At 43.2% G+C, this 16311-nt stretch overlaps 1 protein-coding gene across 1 annotated transcript; it reads right to left on the bottom strand.

Annotated features, from left to right (window-relative positions):
- Nucleotides 1–1305: 1305 nt before the first annotated feature.
- RPL37A (ribosomal protein L37a) lies at nt 1306–3271 on the bottom strand. The gene is made up of 4 exons (XM_006867796.1): nt 3244–3271; nt 2749–2877; nt 2186–2268; nt 1306–1426 (listed from the first exon to the last, which is right to left on the bottom strand). The coding sequence occupies exons 1-4, from the start codon at nt 3244–3246 to the stop codon at nt 1363–1365; spliced, it is 279 nt and encodes a 92-aa protein (XP_006867858.1). The 5' UTR covers nt 3247–3271; the 3' UTR covers nt 1306–1362.
- Nucleotides 3272–16311: the final 13040 nt, after the last annotated feature.

The following is a 16311-nucleotide window of genomic DNA, read 5'->3' as shown; positions in this document are numbered from 1 at the left end:
ATAAACATTTGTAACGTCTCTTTGTGTAAGCCCAGCTCCTTGACACATGAGGACCTGGTCCCAGTCCCAGCTACAACCCACCAGAACATAAAGAATCAGTGTTCACTGAGGTTGGAAACAGTACACAAGAAACCGTAACATTTACCATCTGGGCAGTGGTTTATACCCATTCTTGCCTCCTGACAGGCTCTTGTAATTTTTTATAATGATCTATCCCTGCTTATCCCTCAAAGCCTTCAAAAGCCCTATAAAACACCCAATTCCCCTCCTCAGGGAGAGCTGGGGACAGAGCTCCCTATCTCCTTGCATTTTTGAAATTTATAGTAAAGCTTTCCCTTTCTCCTAACCAAAAAAGCACATTTCTGAGTCTTCTTGGCCTCCCATCTGCAGCAGGCATAGCTTGGGTTTTGTCCAGTTATCACCTCTAGCTCAACCTCCCTGTGGTCTTGAAAAGTCACATACTTCCTTAGCTACCAAACTACCAGCTGGCACAACAGCCTTCTAACTAGTTTCTACTATTAGTCTGCCTGCCCCCCCCCCCCACCCCTTACACTCCAACTATCATTAAAATTACTCAGCCGTTAAAAGCAGTAGTGTCTAGGAAACTGTTCTGGAGTTAAACGCGCAGGGGTTCAAAACCCTCAATTCCATTATTCACAATAACATAACTTTCTCATCTATAAACGGGAATACAGTATTGAGATTAAACTAGACTCAGAAATCCTAAGGAGCAGTTCTGTCTTTGGCTTTGTTTCTACTCACCATGTCTTGATTTGAAGACAAATTAAGTTAACAAAATCTAGGTTATAGAATTAGACTTGCATTTTGACATCACTCTGGTTTAGGAGTGGACAAAGGACAGACATACCAGTTTGAGGTTCCTGAGGAATCTGTATCACAAGTGGCAACTTTGACCATTGTCTGTCTATATAAACTTGTCATTAAGCCCTGCGAATCCTCGTGTCTATAAACTGAAGATGTAATTGCTTCAAATTGTTTTCTGAAGATATCAAATCATCAAAAAGAGAGGCCTATCTCTAAAATCATTGAAAGAGTATTGATTTAAAAAAAACAACTCAGCAGTTTTTAACATTAAGGCCTGGAGATGTTTGAGGGGAAGAATGGTGGGATGGACTTTTACTGCAAAGCTGTTTGAACTGCAAGGTCGGCGGTTCAAGCTCATGCTCCTCGGAAACCCTATACAGGGTTGCTATGGGTCAGAACCGACTCAATGGCACTTAACAACATCTCAAAGCCGATGAACTGACCAGAACATACATCAACTAAAGTCACAAACCAAAGTGATTGTTATATAAATTAACCCATTTATTACAGGCTAGACAGGTTCAGGTGGTGGAGCTTCTACTGGTCTTTCAGTTCCTTCAGTCTTCTGATGGCAGACTTTACTGTGACTGCGGAGGTGGTGCTGGAAAGAAAAGCAAATCTGGTTTTCCACCAAAGTAGCCAGGTAAAAACACAGCTGCAAAACTGCATTTCAAAATTACAATCTTACTGTTTAGATCTTTTTCAATTTCGCCTCATGAGACTCGGTATTAACATTATTATTAGCTCTACCAAGTTTTGCTTTTAGTGACCTAAAAACTCAACCAACACTAACTAATGGCTCCCAATCCACATCTTCATCCTTTAAAACAGCCATGCCTCCCAGGCTTCTTGTAGATACAACTGATCTCACACAGCTGATTGCTCAGCTAGCAAAGCATTAAAAAAATAAAACAGGGAGGAATGGTTCTCTGAGGCTAACCTACACTTAGAAAGCACACATTATGGCAGAAGAAGACACCATCAACAAGCCTGGTTACATAGCTATGTCCAGACTAATACTTGGTCAAAGTGAGTGTCCGATTCAAATTTCAAAGCAAGTCCAGGCTCAGTCCAGACTCAGTGCCGCTGACAGAGCATCATGATAACCCCGCTGGCTCTACGAGAGTAGTCTGTGCATCACACTATTCTTTCAGTCACTGTCTTTCTATTCTGGGAAGAATGAAAAAATTCCTATTTTAAGCAATGCTTATCTGCTTTGAAGGAAAAAAAAAAACCACAAAACCTTGCTTCCCTAGCCATGTCAAGTGTGAAGTGGATATTAAGTGACAACTAGCCCATGCAGCGTCAGACGCCTGGGTTTGAGCACACACTTCCAAACATCCCAGACACAAGCACTCACTTGTAGGTCCAGGCACCCCCAGCCACCGTTTTCATACAGGAACCACAGTGCCAGATTCCTACAGCTCGTCTCTTCATCTTGGTCTGTAAAAGACAATCAAATTCCCCCGTGAACCAAACAAAAGCCTTTTTAGCATACCAGCACCCAGGAGCCTGTTAAGAACACACAACACGGAAGGTGGTGCAGTTGAGTTTACATATATACATTGCTAACCCTCCCCTGCCAATTGCAACAGTGGCAAATTTGCATTGGTCATGGGGTGTAGAAAAATCCTCCTTCCCTCCAAAAAAAGACAAAAACACTTTTAATACAGTACTTCTGCACACAGTAAACACTCGAATATTTACGGCATAAAATCTCCTGCAACACAAGCAGGAGGTTGGATGCCAAGACTCACAACTCTTGGGAGCTGTGCGAATGCATCACTACCTTCCCACCCCATGACTGATCACGAGGAGACGGGGAATTCTAACTGCCCAGCACCCTGGACTCCGCGCACCGCTTACCAACTCCCTAGACCAAGTGACACCCTTCCCGCCCGCCCCATCTGGGGGCGTCCTTACTTTGCCACAGAAGGAGCAAGTGTACTTGGCATGCTGGCTGATTTCAATTTTCTTCACCATTTTCCTGAGGGAGGCACCATAACGGGTCCCATATTTACCCACGATTCCGACCTTCTTGGTGCGTTTAGCCTGTTTGGAATAAGAAGCAAGAGAAACCCGCCATATTTAGGAACAGAGACCCACGCCTTCTAGGTCCCAAGACCTCCATACAAAACTGCTTCCTGCCCTCTTCCCATGTCCTAATTCTCCCCCAATTCAGTCAGGTAAATCTAGGAACCAGGGCAGGGCACCTCACTCAGCCGGCCCAGATGGTCCAGACCCCGCCAAGCCGCCCCCGCCCTGGACTAGGTTTCGGTATCTCAGGATGCGGGGATGCACGGACTCAGGGGGAGGACGTGAACTGGGGCCGGCGAGCTGAGCGGGGCTAGGAAGAAGCGAACAGAAGAGCAGATGCAGACAGATGGAACTACAGGCCGCACAGACACCAACACTCACCATCTCGCCGCCACCTAGTGCCAAGCCCAGAGAGGAAGAGCCTTACCGCGCAGGCGCGGTTTTAGGCCGACGAGAGGAAGTGCTGAAAGGTCCATCTAGGAACTGAGCTCTATGCTCTGGAGGTTTCCTCTCTGACCACTGCAACCGAAGGACTTTGCGCCGCCTCCTGGGGAATGTTTCTACCGGTTTTAATCACGTTCACAAACTGTTGTTGCTAAGTGCTGTGGAGTCAGTTCCGACTCTTAGCTACCCAGTGTAGGGTTTCCGAGAAGCGGTTGGTGAGCTTAAACTGCCAACCTTGAGGTTCTTACCGACGTTTTGGTGAAAACTGCTTATTCTACAGCGAGATGATGAAGATGATGATTGATACCTGACCTCAGAATCTCTTGATGCATTTTCAATCATGGTTCCTCTATGGTCATACAGCAGATCTGTTTTCCATTTTCCCTTAAAATATGTCCATCTCATTTTTTCTTTAGTCCCTTAAACTAGGTCACAGTGAGATTACTGTCGCGGCTTCTGGCGCAGGACTGCCTCTTGAGGTCACTAAAGGAGTGAGAGGGGGCTCAAGGTCTCCACCACGGGCTCCTGGGGGCAGGGAATGGTTAGTCCCTTCCCTTGGGAGACATGCACTGCATTTCAGGGATGATTTCTGGAAACTATTGTTCCAGAAAACTATAAATTAAAACAAAAACGCATACTTACAGGTACAAACTAGATTTATGGGAGAAGCATTGTGGAAACAAGAGCTTACTATGACCCTCAAGTTTCAGTCTGTGCCTTGAGGCAAAGCAGGTATGTGGTCAGTTGGCCCTGAGGTGAATAGGTAAGTATGGCCAGCCTTGAGTGGGCTAGTCCAGGAAATGCTCTCCTGCTGACTCTTCAGTCTAATTCCGTTGGTTATTTAGCAAATCTATATCAGGACTCTTAGGGGGGCATTGCAAGATCAGCACTGGACTGCAAACCATAAAGTTGGCAGTTCAAACCCCCAGCTGTCCTTGAAAACCCAGTACAGGGTTGCAATGAGTCAAACCCGACTCAATGGCACTTAACAACATCATACCAGGGCTTCTAGCAAAAAGCAACAAAACCTCCTCCCCCACTCTAAACTCGGCCCTCTACTCTGACTCCTACACCTACCCCATGTTGAGAGGAGCTGATGTCTCTGGCCTTCAGGGGTCTGAGAGAGAGAGACAAGATAGCAAGGAATGAGAAGAATGCATGAGTAAGAATGTAATAGAGTGGCTGAAAAATGAGGCACTTCATAATAAGAGGAAATTGTTCATGTTCAAAGCAATTTTGTCAAAACTGAACACTTCTCTTTAAACAGCAAGCCTGAGCCTATACAAATAGTGCTCTTATGAAATGAGTTTTAAGTGATTTGGGAGAATTGTGCCTCTCATGAAGTCTCAATTTGTCGTATCTATGGACTAAAAAACCCCCAACTCCATTAGAAGAGCATCAGGCATAGAGAACTTGAACTGTAATGTGGCCCCATGCTATCTATGGTCTCAGCAAATCTCAACTGGGTCACTCCTTGTCTTCAGGAGCACTCAAAACACATTTTCCACCTTTGGACAAATAAAAGTTGACTCCAGAGAAGCGATCTTTCAGCTGCAGAATCAAGCCAGCTTTCTCACAGTATGTGAAATATTTAACTCTTGGAAGGAATCTAAGGTACAAGCATCTCCCAAACTCGTATCTGCTGGAGGGAAAAGGGGTTTATCCTAGAGTCCATATTTTGTGTGGTCTCTTCACTTCGTGCCTGAAGAATCCATGTGCTTCATGAAGTGCTGAGTGGTCCCAGCCTGAAGGGAAGCCTTTAGTCAAGCCAGCATTGTCCAGAATCCCGTGGGCTGAGCTCCACAGAAAAGAAGTAACTCAACAAATGGAGGGCAAGATGAAGTGAGAACTTGTTAGGTGCCACTGAGTTGGTTCTAACTTATAATGACCCTATGCACATCGTAACCACAGCTCTGGTAGCATAGTGGTTACGAATCGGGCTGCTAACCTTAGGGTCAGCAGTTCAAAACTACCACCTGTTCCGTGGGCGAAAGATGAGGCATTCTGCTCCCATAAAGATTTACAGCCTCGGAAACCCTGTACAGGATCACTATGAGTTGGAACCGACTCCACAGCATATAACAATAACAACAATGCACATCAGACCAAAACACTGCCCGGTTCTATGCCATCCTCACAATGATGACTATAAAGCCCTTTGTTGCTGCCACAGTATCAGTCTGTCTCCTTGGGGGTCTTCCTCTTTTTCACTGGCACTCCACTTTACTAAGCATGAGGTCCTTCTCCAGAGACTGGTCCCTTCTGATAACATGTCCGAGCTATGAGACAAATTTCTAGTATCCTGTCTTCTCAGGAGCATTCTGGATTCTGGCTGTAGCTCTTACAAAACAGATTTGTTCTTCTGGTAGTCCAAGATACTTTCAATATTCTTATCCAAACCCATAATTCAAATATATCAATTCTTCTACAGCCTTCTTTACTCATTGTGCAACTTTTATAAGCATACAAGGCAACTGAAAATACCATGGCTGAGGTCAGGTGCACCTTAGTCTTTCAATTGAAATCTTTGCTCTTTAACACTTTTAAAGGGGTCTTTTACAGTAAATTTGCCTAATGCAATATGTTGTTCGATTTCTTGACTGCTGCTTCCATGAGTATTGCTTATTAATCCAAGTAAAATGAAGTATTTGACAACTTCAATCTTTTCTCCATTTATCATGATGTTATTTATTGGTCCAGTGGTGAGGAGTTTCATTTTCTTTATATTGAGGTTCAAAGACTGGAGCCTTTGATCCTCCTCATTAAGCATTTCAGGTCCTCTTTGCTTTCAGCAAGCAAGGTTCTCTCATCTGTATAACACAGGTGGTTAATGAATATTCCTCCAATCCTGATGCCACATTTTTCTTCATATGATCCAGTTTCTCAGATTATTTGCTCAACATACAGACTGAATAAGTACGGTGAAAGGATACAACCCAGGCACGTATCTTTTCTGATTTTAAACCATTCAGTATTCCTTTGTTCTGTTCAAATGACTGCCTCTTGGTATATGTATGAGTTCCTCACAAATACAACTCTGTGTTGTAGAATACCCATTCTTTGCAATGGTTTGTCATGATCCACACAGTTGGAAAGCCTTTACAAAGTCAATAAAGCACAAGTAAACTTCTTTTTGGTACTCTCTGTTTTCAGCCAAGAATGCTCAGCTGACAGCAGCAATGATATCCCTACTTCCATGTCCTCTTCTGAATCCAACTTGAATTTCTAGCAATTCCCTGTCGATGTACTGTTGAAACCATTTAAAAATTATCTTTAGCAAAATTTTGCTAGCATGTGATATTAATGATACTGTTCTATGATTTCTGTATTCCATTGGGTCACCTCTCTTTGGAACGGCCACAAACATGGATCTCTTCCAATCAGTTAGCTAGGTAGCTGTCTTCCAAATTTCTTGGCATAGATGAGTGAGTGCCTCCAGTGCCACATTAGTTTGTTGAAAGATTTCAGTTTGTATTCCATCAATTCCTGGAGCTGTGTTTTTCACCAATGCCTTTACTGTGACTTGTACTTTTTCATTTAATATCATTGACTCTTGATCATATGCTACCTCTTGAAATGGTTGAATATAGACCGCTTCCTTTTGGTATGGTGACTCTGTGTATTTCTTTCATCCTCTGTTAATGCTTTCTGCATCATTCAATGTTTTGCCCAGAGAATCCTTCAATATTTCAAGTTGAGGTTTGAATTTTTTCCCTCAGTTCTTTCAGCTTGAGAATGCTGAGCATGTTCTTCTTTTTTGGTTCTTAGTGTGTTCTACTCTTTTTTTTTTTTTTCTAACTCCAGGTCTTTGCACATTTCATTATAATACTTTGTCTTCTAGAAGGGAGAATTGGTGGTGGTAGCGGTCGCTAAGTGCACTGGTTAAGAGTATGTTCTGACTCAGAGCAACCCTGCATAGGGTTTCTGTGGCTGCTAATCTTTATGGGAGCAGGAAACCTCATCTTTCTCCTGAGAAGCAGCTGGTAGATTTGAACGGCTGACCTTGCAGTTAGCAGCCCAGCTTATAATCTGCTATACTACCACAGCTCCTGAAGTAAGAAATTGTTGTTGTTGTTAAGTGCTGTTGAGTTGGTTCCAACTCATAGCAACAGTATGAGAATCGTCTGGTGAGTTTGAACCACCAACCTTGTGGTTCAAGCTGACCTCTTAGTCCAGTGCTTTATCCCACGCTACCACACCAGGACTCATGAAATGAGAACTAGGGTGTCTGAAATCAGTTCAGGAACACATATGCTTTCTTCCCTCCTCTCCTCAAATTACTTTTATTTTTGAAAAATGGCTATTTCAGAGTATTTACACAGGCACTGTATCCATTGGAATGAGGGTGGTCTCTAGGTGTCCAGGTGTCTTAGTTATCTAGTGCTGCTGCGATAACAGAAATATCACAAGTGTATGGCGGAACAGCGGACAGGTTGAATACGTATGGTTGAATAACCCTGTCACACACCTTTCTTAAACCATCCAGCGTTCCCATGTTCTGTTCAAACAACTGCTTCTTGGTCCAGGTACAGAGTCCTCATGAGCACAATTAAGTGTTCTGGAATACTTATACTTTGCAATGTTGTCCATAGCTTGTCATGATCCACCCAGTCGAAAGCCTTTGCATAAAGCACAGGTAAACATCTTTCTGATATTCTCTGCTTTCAGCCAAGATGTATCAAACATCAGCAATGATATCCCTTGTTCCATGACTTCTGAATCCGGCTTGAACCTCTGGAAGTTCTCTGTCAATGTATACTTTGCAGCCCTTTCTGTATTACCTTTAGTAAATACTCACATGGGATATCAAAGAGATTGTCTGATGATTTTGGCATTCCATTGGGTCACCTCTCTTTGGAATGGGCACAAATACGGATGTCTTCCAATTAGTCAGCCAAATTTCTTGACAACCTGTATGCTGAGCAAATAATCTGAGAAGCTGGGTTATATGAAGGGAAACGTGGTATCAGGATTCGAGGAAGACTCATTAACAACCTGCAATATGCAGATGATACAATCTTGCTTGCTGAAAGAGAAAAGGACTTAACATATTTACTGATGAAGATCAAAGAGCACAGCCTTTGGTATGGATTGCATCTCAATGTCAAGAAAACAAAAATCCTCACCACTGGACCAATAAACAACATTCTTATCAACGGAGAAAAGATTGAAGTTGTCAAGGACTTCTTGGATCAACTATCAACACTCGCAGAAGCAGCAGTCAAGAAACAATATATTGCATTAGGCAAATTGCTGCACAAGACCTGTTTAAAGTGTTGAAAAGCAAACATGTCAGTTTGAGGACTAAGGTGCACCTGACACAAGCCATGGTATTTTCAGTAACCTCAGATGCATGTGAAAGCTGGACAGTAAATAAGGAAGACCGTAGAAGAATTGATGCTTTTGAGTTATGGTGTTGGGGGAGAATATTGAAAGTGCCATGGGCTGCCAAAAGAACCAACAGATCTGTGTTGGAAGAAGTGCAGCCAGAGTGCTCCTTGGAGGCCAGGATGGCCAAACTTCGTCTCTCATACTTCGGACATATTGTCAGGCAGGACCAGTCACTGGAGAAGGATATCATGTTTGGTAAGGTGGAGGGTCAGAGAAAAAGAGGAAGACCTCTAACACAATGGATTGGGCAAGTGGCAGCATCGATGGGTTCCAGTGTGGCAACAATAGTGAGGTTGGGCAGTGTTTCGTTCTGCTGTGCATAGGGTCGCTATGAATCAGCACTGACTCGATGGCACCTAACAACAACAAATGGCGGAACAAACAGCAATGTGTTCGCTCACCATTTAGCAGGCTTGAAGTCTGAATTCAGGACACCAGCTATAGGGGATGGTCAACATCTGTGGACGTGGTGCTCCTTAGAGATCTGTGTATTGGCATCAATCTTCCCTTGGGTCTAGGAGGTCCTCAGCACAGGGTCCTAAGGCTGTGTTCCACTCCCAGCTCTCGGTGGTAGTTAGGACCCTCCTCTCTTCTTGTTTATTCTTTTTTATATCTCAGAAGAAATCGACTCAAGATGAAACTTAATGCTATAGACCATATCCTGCCTCATTAACAGCATGCTGATGTTGTGGAGTGCCATCGAGTCACTTCTGAATTGTACTGACCCAGTATAGGTAATTGAGAGGCAACTGGTGGGTTCGAACTGCCAACCTTGCAGTTAACAGTCCAGTAGCTCACCCTACAGCACCACATTAGGCCTCCCATTAAGATCATTGTTGCTGTTGTTAAGTGCTGTTGAGGCAATTCTGACTCATAGTGACCCAGTACAGGGTTTCCGAGGAGCAGCTGGTGCATTTGAATTGCTGACCTCGTAGTTTAAACCGATCTTACAGTCCTGTGCTTACTTTACAGCACCATACCAGGACTCCCATTAACATCATGTTAAATGCTGTCGAGTCAGTTCTGACTCATAGCTACCCTGTATAGGGTTTCCAAGAAGCAGCTGGTGAGTTCGTACTGCCAGACTTGAGTTTCACACCAACTTTGGGGTCCAATGCTTATCCCACAGCGTCACCGGTAGACTCCATCATAGAGGTCGGGATTTACAACACAGGATAACTCCATCAGACCATAAAACCAAGGATGGTCCCATCATTGCACAATTGAGGATCATGGCCCAGCCAGGGTGGCGCATATTTTGGGGAGACGTACATAAGTCAATCCATGACACTAGATGTCTTGGTGGTGGTCGTCGTTATGTTCCATGCAGTCGGTTCCGACTCATAGCGACTTAGGTTCTTAATTTTGTTATAAAAGAAATAGCACAAGTAGATGGCATTACAGAAGAGAATCGATTTTCCTACAGTTTCAGAGGCTATTGTAAGTGCCATGTCAATTTATACCCAACCCTGTGTGACAGAGCACTGCCCTAGTTTTATTGTTTTAAAGGTTGTTTTTTTAAACATTTCATTGTGAATTGAGTGAAGGTTTACAGAGCAGATCATCAGTTTTACATTGAACAAATCGTACACTTTGCTTCAATCTCCTCCTTGTACCAACAGTTAACAGCACTTACTTGCATTCATTTAACTATTACATCCCTGTCTCCTCCTACCTTCATCTTTCCTCTAACCTCCCTAATGGGGCTGCTTCCGGGTCATAGTTTGCCCAGGGCTCACCCCGGCTGTAGTTCACCATGTCGTTAAGAACTGCCCCATTAAAAAAAAAAAAAAAATTCCCTTCCTATGTCCATTTGTCCTTCTTTCCCATCCCTTCCTCCCTTCTGAGTGTTCTTCCTTGACAAAGGCTCATATGGTTTTCTAGGCCGTAATGTTCCATAAGGTCAGCGGTTCGAAACTACCAGCTGCTCCGCGGGAGAAAGATGAGGCTTTCTACTCCCGTAAAGATTTACACCCTCGGAAACCCTGTACAGGGTCGCTATGGGTCGGAACCGACTCGATGGCACTTAACAACAACAACAACAACAATGTTTTAAAATTGGGAAAGGTGTGAGACAGGGTTGTATTCTTTCAACATACTTATTCAACCTGTATGCTGAGCAAATAATACGAGAAGCTGGGTTCTATGAAGAAAAACGTGGCACAGGATTGGAGGAAGACTCATTAACAACCTGCGATATGCAGATGATACAACCTTGATCGCTGAAAGTGAAGAGGACTTGAAACATTTACTTATGAAGATTAAAGAGCACAGCCTTCGATATGGATTACATCTCAATGTCAAGAAAACAAAAATCCTCACCACTGGACCAATAAACAACATTCTTATCAATGGAGAAAAGATTGAAGTTGTCAAGGACTTCATTCTTCTTGGATCAACTATCAACACTCACGGAAGTAGCAGTCAAGAGATCAGACGATGTATTGCATTGGGCAAATCTGCTGCACAGGAACTTTTTAAAGTATTGAAGAGCAGAGATGTCAGCTTGAGGATTAGGGTGCGCCTGACCCAGGCCATTGTGTTTTCAGTAGCCTCATATGGATGCGAAAGCTGGACAGTGAATAAGGAGGATCGTAGAAGAATTGATGCCTTTGAGTTGTGGTGTTGGAGGAGATACTGAAAGTGCCATGGACTGCCAAAAGAACCAATAGATCTGTTTTGGAAGAAGTGCAACCAGAGTGCTCCTTGGAGGCCAGGATGGCTAAGCTTCGTCTCTCCTACTTTGGATATGTAGTCCGGAGGAAACAATCATTGGAGAAGGATGTCATGCTGGGTAGGGTGGAGGGTCAGAGAAAAAGAGGAAGACCCCCAACGAGATGGATCAGCCAGGTGGCATCATTGATGGACTCGGGGGTGGCAGCGGTGGTGAGGTTGGCCCAGGATCGAGCATTGTTTTGTTCTGCTGTGCATGGGGTCGCTATGAGTCGGTTCCGACTCGATGACACCTGACAACAACAATCTCTATAGGAGCAAATTGCCAGGTTTTCCTTCCTCAAGGAGCAACTGGATGGCTTTGAACTGCCAGCTTTTCCATTAGCAGACAAGTGCTTTCCCTGTTTCACCAGCAAGACTCCTGGAATTCAGGGCACTGGCACTAGAGAAAGGTTCGCTCTGTCTGCTTTCAGGGCACCTTCTCTAACCTGCCTTACTTGGTCCCACAACCATCTCCACAAGGCATTCTAGATGTACCTCGTTTGTGCTTGCTTCTTCTTTTGGTCTACTCAGCTCTCTTTATATCTCAAAAACCATTAGCCTTAAGACACTAATATGGCCTCATTAACGTAACAATGAAAACTCTATTCTCAAGTGGGATTATATCATGAGTGTAGGGGTTAGGATTCCAACACATATTTTCTGGGGAGACAGTTTAACCCCTAACACTAGGAAACTCTTTTTTTTTCTTTTTATTGTGAATTGACTAATTGTTTACAGACAAGATCATCAGTTCTACATTCAAAAAGTAAAACACTCTTTCATCTCAATGATTTCAATCCCCTGCGTGGAACAAGAGTCATCATCTGCTTATTCCCTATGGTTCCTGTTTCCCTTCCACCCACCTTCCCATCCCTTCTTACCCTTGTCCATATGTACACATTGCCCTTTGATTTTCAATGATTGACCGTTCCATCATTCATAGCAAGCACATCTTACTAGTGTTATTGTTCCCCTATATACCTGTCTGGTAGCGTAGTGGTTATGAACCGGGCTGCGAACCGCAAGGTCAGCAGTTTGAAACTACCAGCTGCTCCGTGGGAGAAAGATGAGGCATTCTGCTCCCGTAAAGACGTGCAGCCTCGGAAACCCTGTTCAGGGTTGCTATGGGTCGGAACCGACTCGATGGCACTTAACAACAACAACAATATACTTGTCTACTGCTTGGCTGAAAGAAGAGTGTGTTCCTTTCCAGACCTGAAAGATGGTTGGGGGCCAGTCTCAGATTCCTCCAGTCTCTTTCTGACCAGCAAGGCTGGTCTTTTAAAATGAGTTTTGCTCCACACATTATACTGCTCCATCCCTTTCAGAGCAGTTGGAAGTGGGAGCCAGGCACTATCTAGTTCTTCTGGTCTCAGGGTCGCGGAGACTACTCACATGTTCCATTAGTCTGTTGGACAAGTTGATTCCAAGGATCTTCTTTCTTCTGCACATGGAAAGACTAATAGCTGTACCTTAGACAGCCACTCCTGAGCTTTTAGCATCCCAGATACTACTCACCAAAGTAGGATGGAGAACATCGTCTCTGTGTACTTTGTTGTACCAATTGACCATGGTGTTAGACTAACGTTGTTGTTGTTGTGAAGTGCCATCAAGTCGGTTCCGACCCATAGTGACCCTGTATAGGGTTTCCAAGGAGCAGCTGGTGAGCTTGAACCACCGACCTTGCAGTTCAAACAGCTTTGCAGTCTGACGCATTAACCCACAGCGCCACATCAGGACTCCTATATTAGGCAACTCTTAAAGGGAACAAGGTTGTTGTTGTTGTTGTAGACAGATACAAAAGAATGGCCCAAAGATTACGTGAAACAATTCATTGTCAATATTTACAATTTGATAAAAATTTTAAGACAAATTGCATATATATTTACATATATATGCAATTTGACCAGGGAATCAATTACAAATGGCTACATTCAAAATTGTTTATATTAATGATGCTCTACCAGAAAACGTGTCATGCCAGAAGTGGAAGATAGAATAGGGGCTTTTTTTTTTTACTTTATAGACTTCTCTATTGGTTCATTTTTACATCAAATTTATATTAATTAGAACAGAAAATACAGGCACTACACAGCAGTGGATGAAAGGGAGAGTATCTTTTCAGTAAGTGGATCTGAAGTTACTCATGTTGTTGTTAGGTGCCATCGAGTTGGTTCTGATTCATAGTGACCCCTGAATAACAGAAGGAAACATGGCCTGGGCTGGATCCAGCCTCACGTTGGTTGTTATACCCGAGCCTATTGTTGCTGTCACCGTGCTAACCCATCTTGTCGAGGGTCTCCCTCTTTCTCAATGATCCTCCACTTTACCAAGCACACCGTAGCTCTTCTGGGACTGGTCCCTCCTAATCACATTTCCATAGTATATGAGACAAAAGTCTCACCATCCTCGCTTCTAAGGAGCATTCTGGTTGTTTCTGTTCCAACACTGCATACCCATATGGAAATAATTAACCTTGACCCTACCTCACCCCGTGTACAAAAATAAACTCCAGGTAGATTGTAGATCTAAACATTAAAGCAAAACAATAAACATTATAGAATATATGCATAACCTCGAGGTCATGGTTACATGGGCATTTTTTGCTTTTTTGAAAGAATATTTTAAGTTGAAATGTGTTTTATGAACTCTTCAGTATATTTCACTCCCAAACAAAGGGATATTTTAAAATGAGGAAGAAAAAACAAGAGACATCAACTATCAATCCTATCTCCTCTGTATACATACAGAGATGGGCAACTTAGACATTGGCTACTGAAAATGGAGTCCTGGTGTAGCACTGTGGGTTAATGTACTGGACTGCAAAGCTGGTTTGATCCACAAGGTTGGTGGTTCAAGCTCACCAGCTGCTCCTTGAAAGCCCTATACAGGGTCACTATGGGTCAGAACACTCACCAGCACTTAACAACCTAAAATGAGGGGTCTATAATGGCACGAAGTGACTGGCTTACAAGTTTTCAAGAGGGAGTTTAGTTTCATTGTGTGAGGGGGAAGGTAGAATCCCCACTCAATAGTTTTCACCTTGTCTAGAAGGGTCTAGTGAAAGGAAATGGGGATAAGATTCTTTAGATTCAATAGTAAATAACTGCTATCATGACTAATTGCAACCATCACAACTGTAAAGGTCTAAGTTTTTTTTTAACAAAAAGGGGGGACTAGTTCATCTTAAAGTCCAGGAACAGCGGACCCTAGGACCATCAAGGAAGAACATCAGCAGAATGTGGGGGGCCCTATCCAAAGAAAACAGTGACACCAGAGATGGAGGCGCAGCTGAAGACTCTAGACTCATGGGAAGAGAAAGGCTGTGTGCTGGCAGCCAGGAAGCTGGCTTACAGAATGCCCTTTGGTTGTTTAAATGATTATATACGCATGAGTGTTTTTCTGTACATCCCCTCCACCCCACCCCCCCAAAAAAAGAAAGAGGGAATAGAAGCAAATACTGTTGAATGATGATGCATAGAGGACAGTGTAATCATTGCAATGAAACAATGAATGTAGAACTGGTGTTCTCCCATGTAAACTATCACTCAATGCACAAAAAAACTAAAAGAAAAAAACCCAAAAAACTAGATGGAAGGTATGTTAAGAAACAAAACAAGGAAGAGTCCCCAGTAATTCATAAAATCTTTACAACATGGAGAAAGATCTGGGCAGAGGGTGTTGCAAAATTAAATAACTGTTGGCTGTCATAGAACCCAAAGACATGACTTACAGGTTGCTCAAGGGTCTCTGTTAAAATGATCATTTCTTTTCTGAGACACTACAGGAAAACACACATCCAAAACAGCAAGCAGGACTGAGAGCTGGTCCCATTTAACTCCTTTTGATCTCTAAAGTCAATTTTTAAGCTGGTAATCAAACAGAACAAGGGAACCCTGAATGGTTTAAAATTAGGAACGGTGTGCACCGGGGTTGTATTCTTTCACCATACTTATTCAATCTGTATGCTAAGCACACAATCCAAGAAGCTGGGTTATATGAAGAAAAACAGAGCCTTAGTACTGGAGGAAAGGAGCTCTGGTAGCATAGTGGTTACGAAGTGGGCTGCGAACCACAAGGTCAGCAGTTCGAAACTACCAGCTGTTCCTGGGAGAAAGATGAGGCTTTCTGCTCCTGTAAAGATTTCCAGCCTCAGAAACCCTGTACAGGTTCGCTATGAATTGGAACCGACTCCACAGTATATAACCAACCAACCAAAGGATTGGAGGAAGACTCATTAACAACCTATGATATGCAGATAATACAACCTTGCTTGCTGAAAGTTAAGACTACTTAAAATACTTACTGATGAAGATCAAAGAGCACAGCCTTCAGTATGGTTTGCACCTCAATGTAATGAAAACAAAAATACTCACCACTGGACCAAAACACATCAAGATAAATGGAGAGAAGACTGAAGTTGTCAAATACTTCATTTTTCTCAGATCAACCATCAACACTCATTGAAGCAGCAGTCAAGAAAACAAGCACCATATTGTATTAGGTAAGTCTGCTGCACTAGACCTCACTAAAGTTTGAAGAGGAAAGATGTTGGTTTGAGGACTAATGTGTGCCTGACCCAAGCCATGGTATTTTCAATAAACACATTTGCATGTGAAAGGTGGGCAGTGAATAAGGAAGACCAAAGAAAAATTGATGCATGTGAGTTAAGGTGTTGGAGAATATTGAAAGTACCATGGACTGCCAAAAGAACAAATAAAGCAGTGTTGGAAGACTGGTTAGAAGAAAGCAGAGTGCTCCTTGGAGGCCAGGATGGCCAGAAATACCACAGAGCCATGTGTTCTTCTGTTTTGTTCAGTGAATTATCTATCACCAGCACCTAGTGTCAGGCACATAGTTGTTGTTGTCAGGTGCCATCGAGTCAGAACCGATTCATAG

The sequence above is a fragment of the Chrysochloris asiatica genome, unplaced genomic scaffold (assembly GCF_000296735.1).
Source record: "Chrysochloris asiatica unplaced genomic scaffold, ChrAsi1.0 scaffold00110, whole genome shotgun sequence".
Classification (NCBI taxonomy): Eukaryota; Metazoa; Chordata; class Mammalia; order Afrosoricida; family Chrysochloridae; genus Chrysochloris; species Chrysochloris asiatica.
This window is presented reverse-complemented; position numbering and strand designations above follow the sequence as displayed.